The sequence below is a fragment of the Alligator mississippiensis genome, chromosome 2, assembly GCF_030867095.1.
Source record: "Alligator mississippiensis isolate rAllMis1 chromosome 2, rAllMis1, whole genome shotgun sequence".
Taxonomy (NCBI): domain Eukaryota; kingdom Metazoa; phylum Chordata; order Crocodylia; family Alligatoridae; genus Alligator; species Alligator mississippiensis.
Window position 1 is genome coordinate 129,666,287 of NC_081825.1, and position 16,528 is coordinate 129,682,814.

The window sequence follows — 16,528 nt, forward strand, 5'->3', positions numbered from 1 at the left end:
TAAGAATCCCCCATGCTCATCTCCCCTACTTGCTCAGAGGCATGTCCCCTCCCCTCCTATTCTCCCCTTCCCTGCTGTCCCTACTTGATCCAGAGGTGGAGGAACTCTGGAGCTGCTCCAACCCTGCTCCAGTCGGGTTGTACAGGGAGCTGTATGTAGGGAGAGCAGGTGGGTTCCTCCTTCCTGCTCCATCCCCCCAGGTCTGGCCTGCCAGCCTGGAAGCAGGCTGAGCCTGGCTTCCCTTGCAGCTCAGCTGGAGTGGCTCTGAAGCTCTCCCCCCTCCCCCAGGCAGGTGGAGACAGCACGGGCAGCAGCAAGGAGGGAATGGGACAGCAGGGGAGAGGGGTGCTGCTGAGCAGAGGGGAGAGGGTGCTGAGAAGAGGGGGGGGGGGGGGAAATGGAGATTCTTACCTGATTTGGGGACTTAAAGTCCCTGACTGCTGTTCCTGCAGCACAGTCTGCCCAGAGGGAGAGAAGCCAGCAGCAGGATGTGTAGCCACTCTTGCAGCACTGGTGGCTGCTCCTGAACCCCACTATACAGAATCCTAGATCTGCCCATGGGAAGGTGCATTTGCAGGCAGTGGTAGATGCAAAGAAACTTTAAGTAAAACTTGAACATTGATGGAACAATCACAAATACAAGACAATGCTTGACACAAACCATCTAAAAAATTACCAACTTGTGTGGCAAGCTTCAAATATGTCAGTGCTCTACAGGTGATAGGCAGGCCCTGTCCTGCTTCCTCCAGCTGCAAAACAGCTGGAAAAGGGAATCTCTGCTTCTCCCTCTGCTAGTGAGGTCAGTGCCTACCTTGGCTGCTGCTTGCAGCTTTCTCAAGTAATAGAAAAAAAAACCCCAACCCACCACACCAGCAGTTCTAGTCAGCTTCACTGCTGCTCACAGGGGTCTGAATTAGCAAGGAAAACAGAATGAAAGCTTGTTCATTATTTCATGATTGCACTTAGATAAGCCACAAGCAAAGATGCTGGCACCATATTTGCAGACTCAGGAAGATGCCATCACATTGTTTCATTTGGGAAAAGAAAATACCTCAAACTATTAAGCATTATTTTCTGTAAAGGAAACACCTGCAGCAGCTCATGGCTATGACAACTCCCAGCCCTCCCTCTTACCTCCCCATCTCAGCAAGCAAAGTTTTTAATGTGCTACCAGTCAAGTGGCTTCACCCCACCCCAAAATGCAAGAATAGCAAAGGCATTCGACATTCTGATAATTTGCCTGCTGATGTTTTTAAACATCTGAAATAATCAGCAGCAAGATGCAAGTATAGGCACTTGGCTTCTCTCGCTAAAGCTTTTCAAACAAAACATCCCAACTCCCTGATGCTCTTGTGAGCACTGCGCTACAGAGCGGCCTATGACTGTGACTATATTTGAGTTCTTGTATTTCCCCTAAGGACCAGAATTATTGAAATAAATGCTACCTCTGGAGAGCAGCAGCATCCATAGTGCAGGCATGTCTAACTCTACTTACGCCTCTGCTTTTCAAAGGTGTAGTGCAGCCCTAGCCGTTGGAAGCATGCAATTAGCTGAGCTCTGCTTTCACATGAAGATTAAGGGCTTGATCTACAAAGGGGCTCAATGCCTAAATCCAGTATCCAGATGCCACCAAGATGTGCCTAAGATATTTGGTGCTGTAGCTTGCAATTAGATGGGAATCCCAGCAGCGTTTATCTCCCTGGCAGGGCCTGGTGGGGTTGGCATCCTCAGACTACCTACTGCAACAGGCTGCACACACAAGACAGCTGAAGACAAGTACAGGAGTCCCACTGCAGAGTGGGTGGGCACTTAATTTGAAGGTGAGACCTCCCTCCTTTTCCCCACAAATCCTCTCCCTTTGCCCTTTTTGCAGAAAGGGTGGGAAGGCTCAAATCCCACCTCAAGCAAGTGACTTAACCACCAGAATCTAGCTTTCTCTCCCTCTGATCCAAAGAATTCATCACTTCTCCTAAGTGGAACAGCAGTGGGAACTTTCAACAGGAGACGGAGAGCTATGTGTCCTTCCCGAGTCTCCCATAAACTAGTGCTCTGCAATGTGGGATTTGAGTCCCTCTTCCGAATGAGGGAGATGGGGATTTGAAAGCAGGGCTACTGCCTCTCCTAGAAATGTCGAAAGCACTGGGCTCTTGGTGATGAGTGGAAGATGGCTCATTTTTTGTTATCCTGTTTCAACATCAGCTCCAGAAGATGGCTTATGCCAAAGAGCAGAAATTTGCCTCTGTTTGGGCCAAAGTCAGGTCCTGGCCCTTTGGCATTTCCCACTGGCTAACTTAGGCAAGCTCCCACTTCACACTCCAAGAGCTCATGCATCTTGTGCTTTAGGTGCTGAACTTCCCACTCACATTCTGCGGAGAGCCTGGGTACTTAACTTGGGACTGAAGATACTACTGCCTGGCAGGACAGCCACTAGTTTAAGTCAATCTTCCATTTTCCTTCAAATGAACCATAACACATTGATATATGGGGTCAATCTATAATCAGGCCCCTGACAAAGACTTCCTTTTGCACTTCTAAGTATTTTTTTGTGCAAGCATAAAAATACCAGGTCAGAATTTTTGTACTAGTATTTTTAATGCATTTAACACTGGGTCTTTTCATTGGTCATTTTATTCCCCTATGGGATTTTGTAAGAGCAACAGCTATTCAAAGACTTCCTCTTGCAGCTACCAACTTTTCTTTGGAAAAAAGCTGTTTTCTGCAAGTTCATTTTTAGGAAATGTGTGGTCGACTTATAATCAGAACAACGCAGTAGTAATTATAATGTTCAGGATCATAGGAAAGTAAAGCTGAAAGGAACCTCACAAGGTTATCTAGTCCCATTCCTGGCTCAAGGGATGATCAAACCTGATTAAACCATCCAGGTCAAATGTTTGTCTAAGCTGCACTTGGAAACTTCCAGGGATGGAGAGTCTACAATTTCTCTAGATAGCCTGTTCCAATGCTTGACCACCCTCATGGTCAGAACGCTTTTCTTATTCTCCAACCTGAATTTCCTCTGATGTAGTTTGAAGCATTGCTTCTAGTCCTGTTTGTGAGACATGTGAATATGCTGAATCTGTAATTATGAGTCTGAAGTTACTTTCTGTTGAATCTGCTAATGCCAATGCACGTACAGTTTTACTTTGTTTGCAATATACTCTGTGCCTGCCAGTCTGGCAGCACTCTTTCCCACACTCATGGCTGGAGTCATTTATTTATAGATGCCAGTTGCTGTTTGTCCAAGGCAATGAGGATGGGATTCCAAGAGTGGAAAATGTATTCAATAACCTGAAGAATTTGCTTTAATTGTGCATACTTTAAATCTGCTGAAACCCAAAATGGCTGCTTATGTTGCTTGGTGTCACCACATTGACCAATCATGACATGGGGGAGCGATTGCAGAATACAGCACAGCAGCAACAGCTGCACCCCCCTCCCTCCACTGTAGAGCCACCAGCTTTGTACCCTACAGCAAAGACCAGCAACACTACCCAAGACCATTGTAGATTTAGCTCTAACTTTCTAGCCATCCGGGTTGCAGAGAAAAGCTTCAGAATGTGACCAGAGTTCACCTGACAGGCTCAGACCGTGGGCAAAAGAAACAATCAAAATATTTTTTTAAAGTCCTAAGACTTCCGAGCCAAAAAATCAATTTTTTCCAAAGCTGTACTCACCACTGAATGCCTGTTGCTTGCGGTACCAAATCTATGACACTTCTCTGGGATCCACAGGTTGATGAGAACCCCATTACAACTGGTGTGGTAGCTCCATTTCTGCCAATAGCCTAACACTTTAAACTCCTGATTTATTAAAGGGATGGACATCTGCACTACAGCTCCGAAGTGCTTGATTCAAGCAATTTCTGTGAGAGGGGCAGTAGCCTCAGGTGCAGAAAGAATACCTTTTCAAATACGCTTTGGCTACACAAATCAAGCATTCCTCCTGCTGCATAAAATACTACATGGTTCTCAATCATCATCTGGAATAAAGAGCTGGGCTGTTGTTCACATAGTGGCAGTTATTCATTTCCAGCTGCTGAACTGTATCAAAAGACAGTTAAAATACACATCTTTTTGCAATATTGCTTCTCCACCTAAAGCAATTCCTCTCATTACTGGAGTGAGTGCCTACAACTGCCAGTGGGAGGAAGCGTTCTGCCTGATCATGAGCACAACGCATACAGCAAGCTGTTTTCAAATGCAGTCCAGATGACCTGAAAAGCATCCACACACACAGACCAGGCAAGATTCCACTCAGTATAGCTAGCCACTACCTGCACTGTGCAAGGAAGACAATAAAACAGATTTGCTGGTGCATCAGAGTATCTGAGCGACACCTGCGTGCACAAACACAGGTTTATAACCAGCTAGGGGGCAGCTGTAAATAGTCATAATATACTGATTTGTCTTGATATTTCATTTGAGGTTAACACAACATACAGAGTGTTTCATGCAGCTAACAAAAAAAACAGATTTGTGTCCTCTGAGCAAGGCCCAAGCCTTCTTCATACCCGACATATTCATTTCCACTCTGCCATACTTATGCTCCCCCTCAGAGTGGAGTGTCACAAAGCACTCTCAAGTAACCTAATTAAGATTCTGGTTGGAACTGCGTCTGCAAAGTTTGCTGTGCTCCTGTGCTCTTCCCCAACTGAGTCAGCAGTTTGGATGACCGTAGATGGAGTACGTTTGGCAGCTGAATGACCCAGATGCTAAGTTCTGAGCTATCTTTCCAGCTGCAAGATCTGGGCTTCTGTCCGACTCCTCAGCTGTTGACTGTCAAGCTGTCTCCAAGCTGCGTGCCAAGCACACATCTCAAAAGCTCTGACGGAAATGGAGTGAATGCTCCAAATCAGGGAGGCCTGCTGACAAAAGGGACAAGCAAGACTAAAGGTTTTAGAAGTTGGCAGTGAAGGGGGACAAGGAGGGGAAGAAGAAACAAAAATAGCTTTGTTTCTTCCTTTTCTATTTCTTACTTTTCCACAATTGGATTTCCTTTATTTAATGATCAGAAAGGGCTGAATGAGTAGTCAGCCAAGGCACTGCACTGCATCTACAGGATGGCAAAAAACTGAATTGTCCCAGTAAATTTATGGGCAAAGAACCCCATTTCTGATTCTTTTTGGAAAGCAGTGGAAGGGGTCTTTCTCCACTTTCACCAGAGTTGACAGACCTTGTGGGAATCTTTATTAAGGGGAAGGTACAACCGGCAATTCCTTTTCAGGAGGTTCACTAATTATTTTAAGCTAACTTCCCAAATGCTTGGAAAAATGAGCTGCTGATAAAAAAAAGTGGCGGAAGTTCTACAAAGCTGCCACAGCCATTTAATTTTTTCATTTACTATTTGAATTCCAAGCTTTTCAACCACTTTGATCTGGACAGGGTCACCGTGCCTGAAACCTATACCAAGGGGGCCTTCACAATGACAGCAAATGCCCTTGTGGACAAGTTCAAACCCTGTCCTGCATTGTTGACTCGTGTTGATTTACTCTGCTACCTGGTGGCCTTCAAGCTCTTCACACTGGTGATGAAAGCACCTCAAGATGGCTGAAACATATGCCAAATAAATTCCAAGCTGCTAGTCTTGCCCTTATTACAGAAAGCCCACAAACAGCCTTTCCTTTAAGGGCACAACCTGAAAAGTGTATTAAAAAAAAGACTTATTTTGCATTGATGGCTGTTGGTCCATGTTCTCAAGCCTGGGTATTTAGGCACACAGATGAAAAGGGCCGGATTTTTAGAGGTGCTGAGCACTAGCTGCTTCTCTGGACTTGTAAACATTCAGCATTACTTTCTATTTCAGAGCCTCAGTTTGGGGTTAAGAGCTCATTTTAGGCCCCCAGATTACAAGTTATGCCTAATCTTTCATTTATTTGGTTCTGCCTAGTAGGGTAGTCCTAGGCCCTATGGGACACAGACCATCCACTCTCACAAGGCAACCACCTCTACATGTCTTATTCACTTAGAGGAAAAAACATTTCAGAAATAAGCAAGCTGAACCTGCAAATGCCACTTTCAGGTTTCATGTGTACATTTTAGGCACATATGTGCACATACGGTACCTGTTAGAACTGCTGAAAAAGAAAATATCATTTTAGAGAAAAGTTTGTTTTCTCAAAATATCGCATTTACTGGTAAAAAAAATGGCTAAATTCATTATTAAATAGCTCATGCAGTGCTTTAAACATAAGCCTTTTGAAATTAAAAGGAAAGACGATCTTCTGATTAAAGGAGACACCATCAATTCAAATTTGGCCCAATTTTTGTTGATTTTGTAAAAAAATAAGCTTTCACAGAACACAAGAGCAGTATAAGCGTTCCCATTTTTAATTACTAATGGAAACAGTTGTTTTGAAGCTCTCTCCCTCTCCAACATTTGCAATTCAAACACTGCAGCACTGAGATCCTTAAAGGGAACCTGACTTCCTTTACTTTGAGCACCAAGCTGAAAGAGCAAGTAAACTGTATTTAAAAAATTCTTCCAATTTTAACAACGTAACGTGTCATCAGCAAAGAGACAGGTAGAAAAGTTTATTTTCATTAGTATTGGTTTAGTCTGATGCTATTCTTTTTAAGGGAAATGACAAGTAGTGAGGTGATCCAGAATGAAATCCTAGCCCTTTGTGAAGTCAATGACTTCTATTCCTGGCTCTAAAGTTTCCTGCATCTCCCCAGGGGAAAGAAACCCCTTACCTTAAATCTGCCAGCCTCAGTTTTCTTATCTGAGGAGAGGAAGCCGAGAGGCTTAGTTCTTGTGTGGAAAGAATTAAAACGTAGCTGTAAGCATTTACCCTATAGATTGGACACGTACAAAAAACAAAAGGGATGCTAATGCACTTAGTGCTCCGGCCTTCAGCCTACCTGTTTCACAACAGTCTGAAGAAAGGTGGGCTTTGCAGCATATTCAAAATATTAACAAATCCAAACCCTGATGAGCCCAGGGGAAACAAAGCTGCAAAGCCAAGGACCCGTTACAACAAATATCTTGCCTCAAGCATGAGTTGCTCTGCAGAAGAAAACTGTAGTACTGTGGCAAAGGAAGAGTGACTAAAAATGACCACATTTCTCTTCCAAAATGCCAGCAAATAAAACTAGGTTATGGGAGTCCAGCAAGGTCTTCACAAATGTCCTATTCTAGCTAGTTAAAACAAGTCCATGTACTTTCCAAATTCTTCAGGGCAGGAACACACTCAGTTATATGTTTGTACAGCATTTTGTACAATGACGCCCTTGATCCAGGATTGGAACCCTAGGCACTACTGCAATACAAATAATTAATATTACTTTAAACACAGTAGTACACAGCTTTATTCCAAAGAAGCTACAAACAAAAACCAAAACAAAACAAAAACAAAAACCCAAACAACCCAAGAGTAAAAACCATTTCAAAATTATTGTTTAGAAACAGGAAAGTCCTAAAAATAAATCTGCTCACAGTGCAAGTGTACCTTACTAAGAACGGCACTATCACTTAAAAGTGTCAGAACAGAATGAGCCATTGCATTTCACCCTATTTACCTTCTAAACTGCAGAAAGACTGCCACCCTGTGGACTAAAACCAAGTACATCAACTGAAAGCCAGTGCATTCCATACAGAATAACAATTTTATTTTCATGAAAATGTGGTTTTTTTACCCCGTTAATATAACAAACTGTTCAAATACATGAATTCCACTGTCATTTTGTCTGCAAAAGAAGTAAAACATCTTGCTTCTGAAAGATCAACATCTACATGAAGGCACTGTATGTGTAAAGCTTTCCAAATTACAGGAAAAATTAAGAGACTAAATCAGCTCTCAGTACAGAAACTGTTAACTAGAACAATCACTCAGTTCAGAGACAGATCATTATCTAAGTGCACAGAACAACCCATGCCGTCCTAGGAACGGCTTGATCAAACAGAATCCACGCGCAAGATGGGAACTGCAAGTGGCACATGCTTATATGGACGGCGTGACACTTCCCATCCATTGGACTTCATTTGTATTTGTAAAATCCTTCTCCAGTCTTCTTACCCAGCTTCTTCTCCTCTACCAGTTTGTTCAGCAGTGGGCTGGGAGCAAAAAGAGGATTGTCTGGCTCTGACATATACCACCCTAGTGGGAGAGAGGAGGGATGAAGATTAGGGGTGTTTCTTATTATTTGCAAAGAATATGGTTTGACAGAATGTCAGGGGCACAAAGTACTCCTTCCATGGAGCAGAGATCAATTAGGATCAACCCCAGCAATTAGTTACACAGGGCGGATTTACATGGCAGCCGATGGTGAAGTAGCGACATGCTATGTTGCCGTACGGTGTGTTACAGCAACATAGCGACCATGTGTCTACACGTGCTCGCCAGCTATGTCGCCATAGTGGCGTGCTCCCCGGTTATAGTGTGCTGCTACATCACCATAGCAGCAAAATCTACATGTGCACCATGTGCACAGTGCAGTAACTACCCATACTGCGCTGTGCTTTAGTACTTCCAAAAAGAAATAGTATAGCACAACACCGTAGCAATGTCACTGTATGGCAATGTGTAGTGCTCCCACAGTGTATTATACACAACACTAAAGGTGTTTACCCAGTGGTCCCTAACCAGCTGAAACACCAAGGAGAGTCTTCATAACACAAAGTAGTTAAAACAAGAGGATGAGAAAGGCAAGAGTGAAAGCAACAGTCACAATTAGAACACTTAACCTTGAACCAAAGTTTTGACTAGGGGGAAAGCAATTCACTGGAGTGTACTTTCTGAAAGGAAGTTTAATCTGAGGCAGACCCTTTCAAAACATCAAATGAACATGTCCAAGCCATTTAAATTCTTGTCCTCAGACAATTTATCATTATTTACTTCTCCTTCCATTAATGCAGCCCCCTATTTCTGATGAGAAAAGACAAGTCCAGGACCAACCCAGTATTCAAATATATATCAAAAAAGGAGAAAGGAAAGGCTCCTCTGCCCTATAAATCTACCATGTACTTGAGAGCTGGTGTCATGAAAGATGTTCCTTATCTAAGCCCCTGCTACCCAAAAGCTGAAGACAAGGTATATAACCTCCAAGATCCCACAGAGATCACCTTGACAAAGTGTCTAATTTGAGACGGCCTGCAAAGGTCACCTCCATTTCCCTTATATGGTACCAGGATGTGTGTAAACTAAGGATTTTGACCCCTTTTAAGGTTTCCTCATTATTTTTCCCCTCCCCAATCTTTTCACCTCCCTACTAGGATGGTGCTTACCTTCAAATGAAGAGGACACACTCAATTCCACAGTAAATGTGTAAGTTCCCTTGTATGACTGACTCCAGTTAATACAAACCTGCATTCAGAACACGTATGTCCCTGCCATGCTGTAATTCCTGTCACATCTCTCTCTGAACCTCATACCAGCTTTATACTTTTCAATTACTTCAAGAACTGCCACCACCACATTTGGTCACTTTAGCCCTCAAGAGCTACTGACTTGCTTTTATGTAGAGTAAAATCCATTTCCCTAATTGGCACCTGACATGAGTTGCAGTTACCATATCCATTCTAAGGAGGTGGGTTTCTCTCTGCCAAATAACACATACAAACCATTTGGCAAGGCTTCTCTGACTGCTTGGGTCAGAAGGTTTCTTATTTCAAATCATGTGTACGTGTACCATTTCTCCAAGGAAATGTTAGTAACACACAAGAAAACCAGAAGTTTGGGAGAAGTTTAATAGTGAGCGACACTACTTCTCCTTGCATTCTTGATGGAGGAAAGGAACCAGTTTAGCAGATCACCTTCTTTTCCTGTTTCTGTCAACTCAAGAACATATTGTGGCCTGATCTCCACTAGAAATTCAGTACCTTTATGCCAGCAATGATCTATAATTGTGCAGCTACTGCCATGGTAGAAGTAACACTGATTACTAGGGCTCAGGTAACTGTACTAAGTCATGAAAATCTGCTCAAAGCCTGAGCCTTGGCAACATTAGCAACTTGATAGCAATGCTGCTGCACCACTGGTGGCCACTGCTACAGGAAACCAATACACCCAAAGGGAGCCTAAAAGCAGCCACTTGTCAAACTCCTTCCCTGCATCTTACATGCCTGCCTTTGAAAACACTGAGGTGTGTTGTTCCTGAGGCTGACTGATCGACCAGGACTTTTGGGGGGGGGGTCCTTAATCCTTAAATGACAAAGTCACTTAAGCTCATCTTAAAGTAACTTGAGTCAGACTTGAGTGCCCACATCCACTTACAATTTAGCTATGAAAGAAGAAAAACATATATGCAGTACCATCTATAATGTATTTACTGGTATCCAACCCAACATAGTCCAGCAGTTCAAATGGACCCATGGGATAGCCAGCCCCAAGTTTCATAGCAATATCGATATCTTCCTTTGATGCATCTCCTAGAAAAAAGATTGACACTTTGATGAACAGAGAAGATTCTGCATCTACTTGCCATCACTTATAAATAATTAACAGTGCTATTTCATGCTGTGCAGCTCTTCACAGAAGTCTTTGCACGTACTACATCCACTAAAACAGGGATTCATAACGGATTTGCTGTATGCTTACTTCAACACTGTACGTGTACAGTTATCAGCAGATATATAAGCTTGTAAATACTGAATGGTATAGAAAATACCACCGACTGTCATCCTAACCATTCTCAAGGACAGATTGAGGCCAAATTCATGGACCCACACATTAGACCTATGAGAAAATTCCAGGAGCCAATTAAAATTCACAGATCCATGGGAGGTCACATGCTAAAATATGGAGACTCAGTAAGCACAGCAGGCTCAGACAGGTGATTGTAAAATAAAGAGTACAAAGCTGGGCCTTTCCCACAGCAGTCTGTGGGCCCATTTCTCATTTTTACTGACTTTCTCTGTTGCATTACTTGTTTCAATAGAGGCTACTGGGCTGCAGTTGGAAGGAGGGCTGTGATACAAAAGATTACATCAGCCACAGCAAACTAGCAAGACAAGAGGCAGCGGCAGTCATGGCAAAAAAAGCAGAAGGTCTAATACAGGTAACTTTAATCTATTCAAGATTACAGGTAAGGAAAAAGGACAATTCAGCCTCTCAGCCCAGCAGAGAATTTTTAAGTTAAGACCAGGGCAGAATTACTGCAGCCTTCAACCAGTCTGAAGGGGAGTTCGAAAGAGGATGGAGCTAGCCTGTTCTCAGTGGTTGGAGATAACAAAACAAGGAGCAACGATCTCAAGTTGCAGCAAAGGAAGTTTAGGTTAGATGTTAGGAACAATTTTCCACTAGGAGGGTAGTAAAACACTGGAACAGGTTACCCAGAGAGATTGTGGAACCTCCATTCTTGGATGTTTTTAAGGCCTGGCTAGACAAAAGCTTGGCTGGGATGATCTAGTTGGGGATGATCCTGCTTTGAGCAGGGGGTTGGACTAGAGTCACAGAAGTTTAGGGCTGGAAGGGACCTCATGAAATCATGGGGTCCAGCCCTCCTGAGATGACCACCTGAGATCCCTTCCAGCTCTATGATTCTATGATTGTAGTAAGAAGAGAAGGGGTGTCTGACAGCAAACTTCTTTTCCCAGTTGCATGAGGTAAGTGGAACATACAGTTGAAGTTAATTTATTAATATAGGATAGAAAGAGACATTGTGGGCCACTGAATTCAGTCCTCTGCTATCACAGACAAGCATGTCAGATAATCCTTTTCATAAATTGCTCAGTTTTGCAAATAAGTTACAAATAACTAAGCAAAATCTGTTCAGAGTAGGTTTTATAAAATCAAGCAAGCATGCAAACAAAAAAAATCCAAAAGAAAACCCCAAGCTTGTTCTGCTGTTATTGTGTACATTTGGAGCTTTTTTAAAAGAAAGAATGTTAATTAAAATGCCAAGGTTGCGAGACATGAGGCATTTGATATATAGCTTTATAGTGTGAATCCAAGCAAAATACCTCATATGGTATCAAAAGAGGAAAGCAGAGCAGAACTCATGGTGCTCAGGTCAGGTCCCAGAGGACTGGAAAAGGGCCAATGTGGTCCCTATTTTCAAGAAGGGGAGGAAGGAGTTTCTGGGTAATTATAGACCAGTTAGTGTCACCTCTATCCTTGGGAAAATCTTTGAAAAAATTATCAAAGATCACATTTGTGGGAGCCCAGCAGGAAAAATTATGCTGAAGGGCAAGCATCACAGGTTCATAGCAGGTAGATCCTGCCTGACTAACCTTGTTTCTTTTTATGACTGGGTCACAAAATGCTTAGATGCAGAAGTTGAGGCAGATATCATCTACTTGGATTTTATGAAGGCCTTCAATATGATATCTCATCCTGTTCTCATAAACAAACTGAGCTGCTGTTACATAGGTGATTACACAGTCAGATGGGTGGCAAATTGGTTAAGGGTCACACCCAGAGAGTGGTGGTGGACGGATCAGTATCAACCTGGAAAGATGTGGAAAGTGGGGTCCCCCAAGGCTTGGTCCTTGGATCTGTGCTATTCAATGTCTTCATCAGCGATTTAGATAAAGGTGAGTAGAGCACTCTGTCCAAATTCGTGAATGACACAAAATTATGGGGTAAAGTTAACACACTAGTGGAAAGGGATTGAATCCAGGTGAACCTGGACAGGTTGGAAAAGTGGGCAGAAAAGAATAGGATGACGTTCAACAAAGACAAGTGCAAAGTGATACATCTAGGGAGAAGGAATCACCAACACACCTAGAGGCCAGGGGATGACCTTCTCAGCAGCACAGCAGCAGAAAGGGATCTCAGAGTCATAGTTGACTCCAAGATGAATATGTGATTAAGTAATCAGTAAAGCTAACTGCACTCTGTCATGCATTAGCAAGTGCAGCATGAATAGGTTAGGTCCAGGGAAGTGATACGTCCCCCCTCTATGCAGCATTGGTCAGGCCGCAGTTGGAGTACTGCGTCCAGTTCTGGGCACCAAACTTTAAGAGGGATGTGGATAACCATGAGAGGGTCCACAGGAAGACCACTTGTATGGTTAGGTGTCTGCAGGTAAGGCCTTATGAGGAGAGATTGAGGGACCTGGATCTCTTCAGCCTCTGCCAGAGAAGGCTGAGAGGGGATCTTGTGGCCATTTACAAATTAATCAGGGGTGGGGGGGAGCAAGAAATAGGAGATACTCTGCTTACCAGGGCACCCCTTGGAATAACCAGGAACAACAGCCACAAACTTAGAGAGCAAATTTAGGTTAGACATCAGGAAGAACTTCTTTATGGTAAGGGTTGCCAGAATCTGGAATGGGCTTTCAAGGGAGGTGGTACTCTCCCCTACCTAGGGGGGTCTTTTAAGAGGAGACTGGACAAGCACCTGGCTTGGGTCATATGACTCCAGTGCTCTTTCCTGCTCAGGGCAGGGGGTCAGACTTGATGATCTACTGAGGTCCCTTCCAACCCTAACAACTATGAAACAATGAGAATAAGTGGGCCAACAACAATAATAGTGTCCACTGGGATAGCCAACAAGGACTCTTCCTGAATTAAATGGGAATCTTTCCATCAACTTCCAAATACAATGGATCAAGCTCAAAGCTAAACAAAACGTAAAGGTCCTGATCTTGTGAAATGCAAAATGCCCTATACTCCCACTGAGGCTGATGGGAATTTGGAGTGCTCCGCAGCCTGTAGGTTTCATTCTTACTCATTCATTCCAACTTCACAATGCTCTGTAATAATCAGGTTGAAAAGTTTGGGATTAGTGTCTGACTTCTGAAATAGGGTAAGACTAACCTGTAGGTTTCGTGAAGAGAAAGTGAAATTTTGGCAGCTGCTTAATTTGAACCCAAATTCCATTCTCTCGACTGAACACAACACAAAAGTAAATGGTGGAAGCTGACCAAATTACTTCTACATAGATTAGCATGTCCATTTCCTTTGTTCTCTTAGTCATTTTACTACCTGACCACATACAGAAATGTAAGGTTCGTAACTGCAGGAGTACTCCCTGTCCTATGAATGAACTAAATAAATTAGTACTATGATTAGAAGGGTAACAGTGGGCAGGTCTACACAAGACACTAACTGCGCAGTAGCCTAATACTATGACACAGTAGCATGCACAGAAAAAAACATGCTAAAACGCTACTGTGCCATAGCATTAGGCTACCAATAGAATTCTACATGAGCCAGCCTAACTTACTGGAGTTCTTGGTTTTTCAGTACAAAGACTGCCACGTAAAATGCTCATAATAAAGCACCTATTTAAATAATTGTTTACATTGTCTCATTAGTGGAATTAATCCTATGCAAAACTAGAAATGGATCAGGGTCTTTAAATCAATGAGTACTCTGAATGATTTAGGAATACAACGATTGACCCTTTTCATGCTTAATATAGTCAGGAACATACCCTAGATTCTCCACTAAGCTGAGGATCACCACAAAGGTTATGATATGATTAAATATTTAATATGCGGCTACAGAGAATCTAAGTCAAACGATGGCATGATGTCAACCAACTTCCTAAACTGACTTTTTAAACAGTTAAAAATCTATTAATAAATGTTAACGAGCCTAGGCAATTTGTAATCTTCAACCAAAAAAAGGCCAAACAGAAGAGAGCTGAAATCAAAATACTGCTGTTTTAACAAAGCAGAGCAGATTTTAATATACATTGTGTGTCATTTTTTTCTTTAAATCTAAAATATCTGCTGTCTCCTGAAGAATATATCATTTAACAAAGGCATCTCCTTAACACACGAGAACACCCACATACTGTATTCCAAATTGTGATATTTTAGCAGAAGAAAAAGTCCCCCCTCACCCAATCCTTTGCCTTTCAAGTCACTTTAATTTGCTCTATTCTCCCTTTGAGATGTAATTAGGTACATTTGTTGATGGATAAACAAGTAGTGTTGATTTAAATGCTTCCTGCAGATCAAACCATCACTTCCATAAACTATAAAAGGGGATTTTTAATATTTAAAGCATATTTGCTGCAATCCTGATAATGGAGTGCTTTCATCTACGAGGAAATGGTGCTTTCAAAAACAAAACATTTGAAACGATATTTTTAATAACATGAAGCTATGAACAGAATGCCTGAAATAATAACAATTACCCTCACTAACTTGCTCTTTATCCATACACATTGCTAGCTTTTTTCTCTTAAAAAAGAAATAAATCAATTTACGTTTTTAAAGTTAACTGGGTCTGACTCCAGAAATACATTTTTCCTCTTACCCCCCCGAATCCAATTACAAAACAACAAGCCCTACCACAGAAGTTCCCAAAGCACTAAGACTAGGGGATGGGGCAGAAAATAAGCTGGAAGGGTTTCTAGCCCAATAACCTCTTCCCATCACTTCTACACCTTCAGCACTTCCTGAACCCCAAGAAAAGTGCCACAAGCAATTAGAATTGATAACTCGGCATCAAAGATCACTTAGCCTTTAGAAATGAGGATAGGAAGTCCTTTCAGCTGCATTTATTGGCTAATACTTGACATGATCCCAAGCCCCTTTTTATCATTACACCAATACTTAAGAAAGCAAAGGCCTGTAAGAATCCCAGCACGTCTAGCAGAGTAACGTTTCAACAGCCCCTGAAGTAAATGCCACTGACAAATACCTCTCTCATAAAGCCGGACTGCTTCCATCAGGTATGGCACTAGGAGACGGTTTACAATAAATCCAGGAGTATCCTGTAAGAAAAACTGAGATCTAAGAAAGACAGACAAGGATTTTTGTGAGTAATATCTTTTGTTGGACCACCTGCATAGTTGGGATAGATTCACATAGGCTTTTGGGCACAAGGTGCCCTTATTCAGGTCTGAGAAGGAAGCCAACACAGCTTGAGCTGAATAATAGATAGAACAATGGCCTGCATAAAAGTCCACATGTAAATAAAAACAGTCTGCTTAGAAAAGCAGGGCTGTAAAATAGGAGAAGAGAGACAGAAAAATTCTAAATAAGTCATCTGCACCAGCAAAATTGTACTGCAAATTTAATAGAATAGAGATGCAAGTTTCACTTTGTTCTGGATGGCCCTTTTTCTCCCTATGTGATTTACTCAACTGTTTTTGTGAAATGGGGAGCAGCGAGCAGGCATGACTGATGAACATAAAGCTGCCTCACTCCACCTCTTCAGTCACCTTAAACAATGCAATTTTGCTTCTTAGAAAATATCTACCATTTAGAAAAATTCTGCCAATAGTGATTTGGGGGTTCTTAAGGAAGAGAAATTCTTCCTAGTATATTTCTTACTAGAGATGTGCCTGCTCTTGCTGTTTATTCAAATTTCTAGGACAGCATAATCACTTCAACAGTGAACACCAATGCCACAAGCATATGATGGCAATCTGGGATGAGGAAGGCACCAGAAGCTAGTTAACTCCTATGCAATAACGATCGTGCTTTAATGTAAGCTTCTATAATAATCAAAAATGCAGACACAAGATCAGGAATACTGATAAGAAAGAGAACATAAAAAATATGGAGTACTACATATCCTAGGCTTATTAAATATGCTGCCACCATTCTCAGATAGTTATATGTAATACCACTCCTATCTAATCTAATACTACTCTGCAGAACTCAAAGCGTTTTCCAAAGAGCAGTGA

At 42.3% G+C, this 16,528-nt stretch overlaps 1 protein-coding gene across 1 annotated transcript in view; it reads right to left on the bottom strand.

Moving 5' to 3' along the window:
- Positions 1-7,585: 7,585 nt before the first annotated feature.
- Positions 7,586-16,528, bottom strand: part of HADH (hydroxyacyl-CoA dehydrogenase) — a 32,293-nt gene continuing 23,350 nt past the window's right edge. Inside the window, exons 6-8 of the mRNA XM_006272893.4 lie at positions 15,538-15,610; positions 10,249-10,365; positions 7,586-8,095 (exon numbers count right to left, since the gene is read on the bottom strand). Coding sequence (XP_006272955.1) covers positions 7,977-8,095; positions 10,249-10,365; positions 15,538-15,610 — 309 coding nt within the window. The 3' untranslated portion in view covers positions 7,586-7,976. The remainder of the gene's footprint in view (positions 8,096-10,248; positions 10,366-15,537; positions 15,611-16,528) is intronic.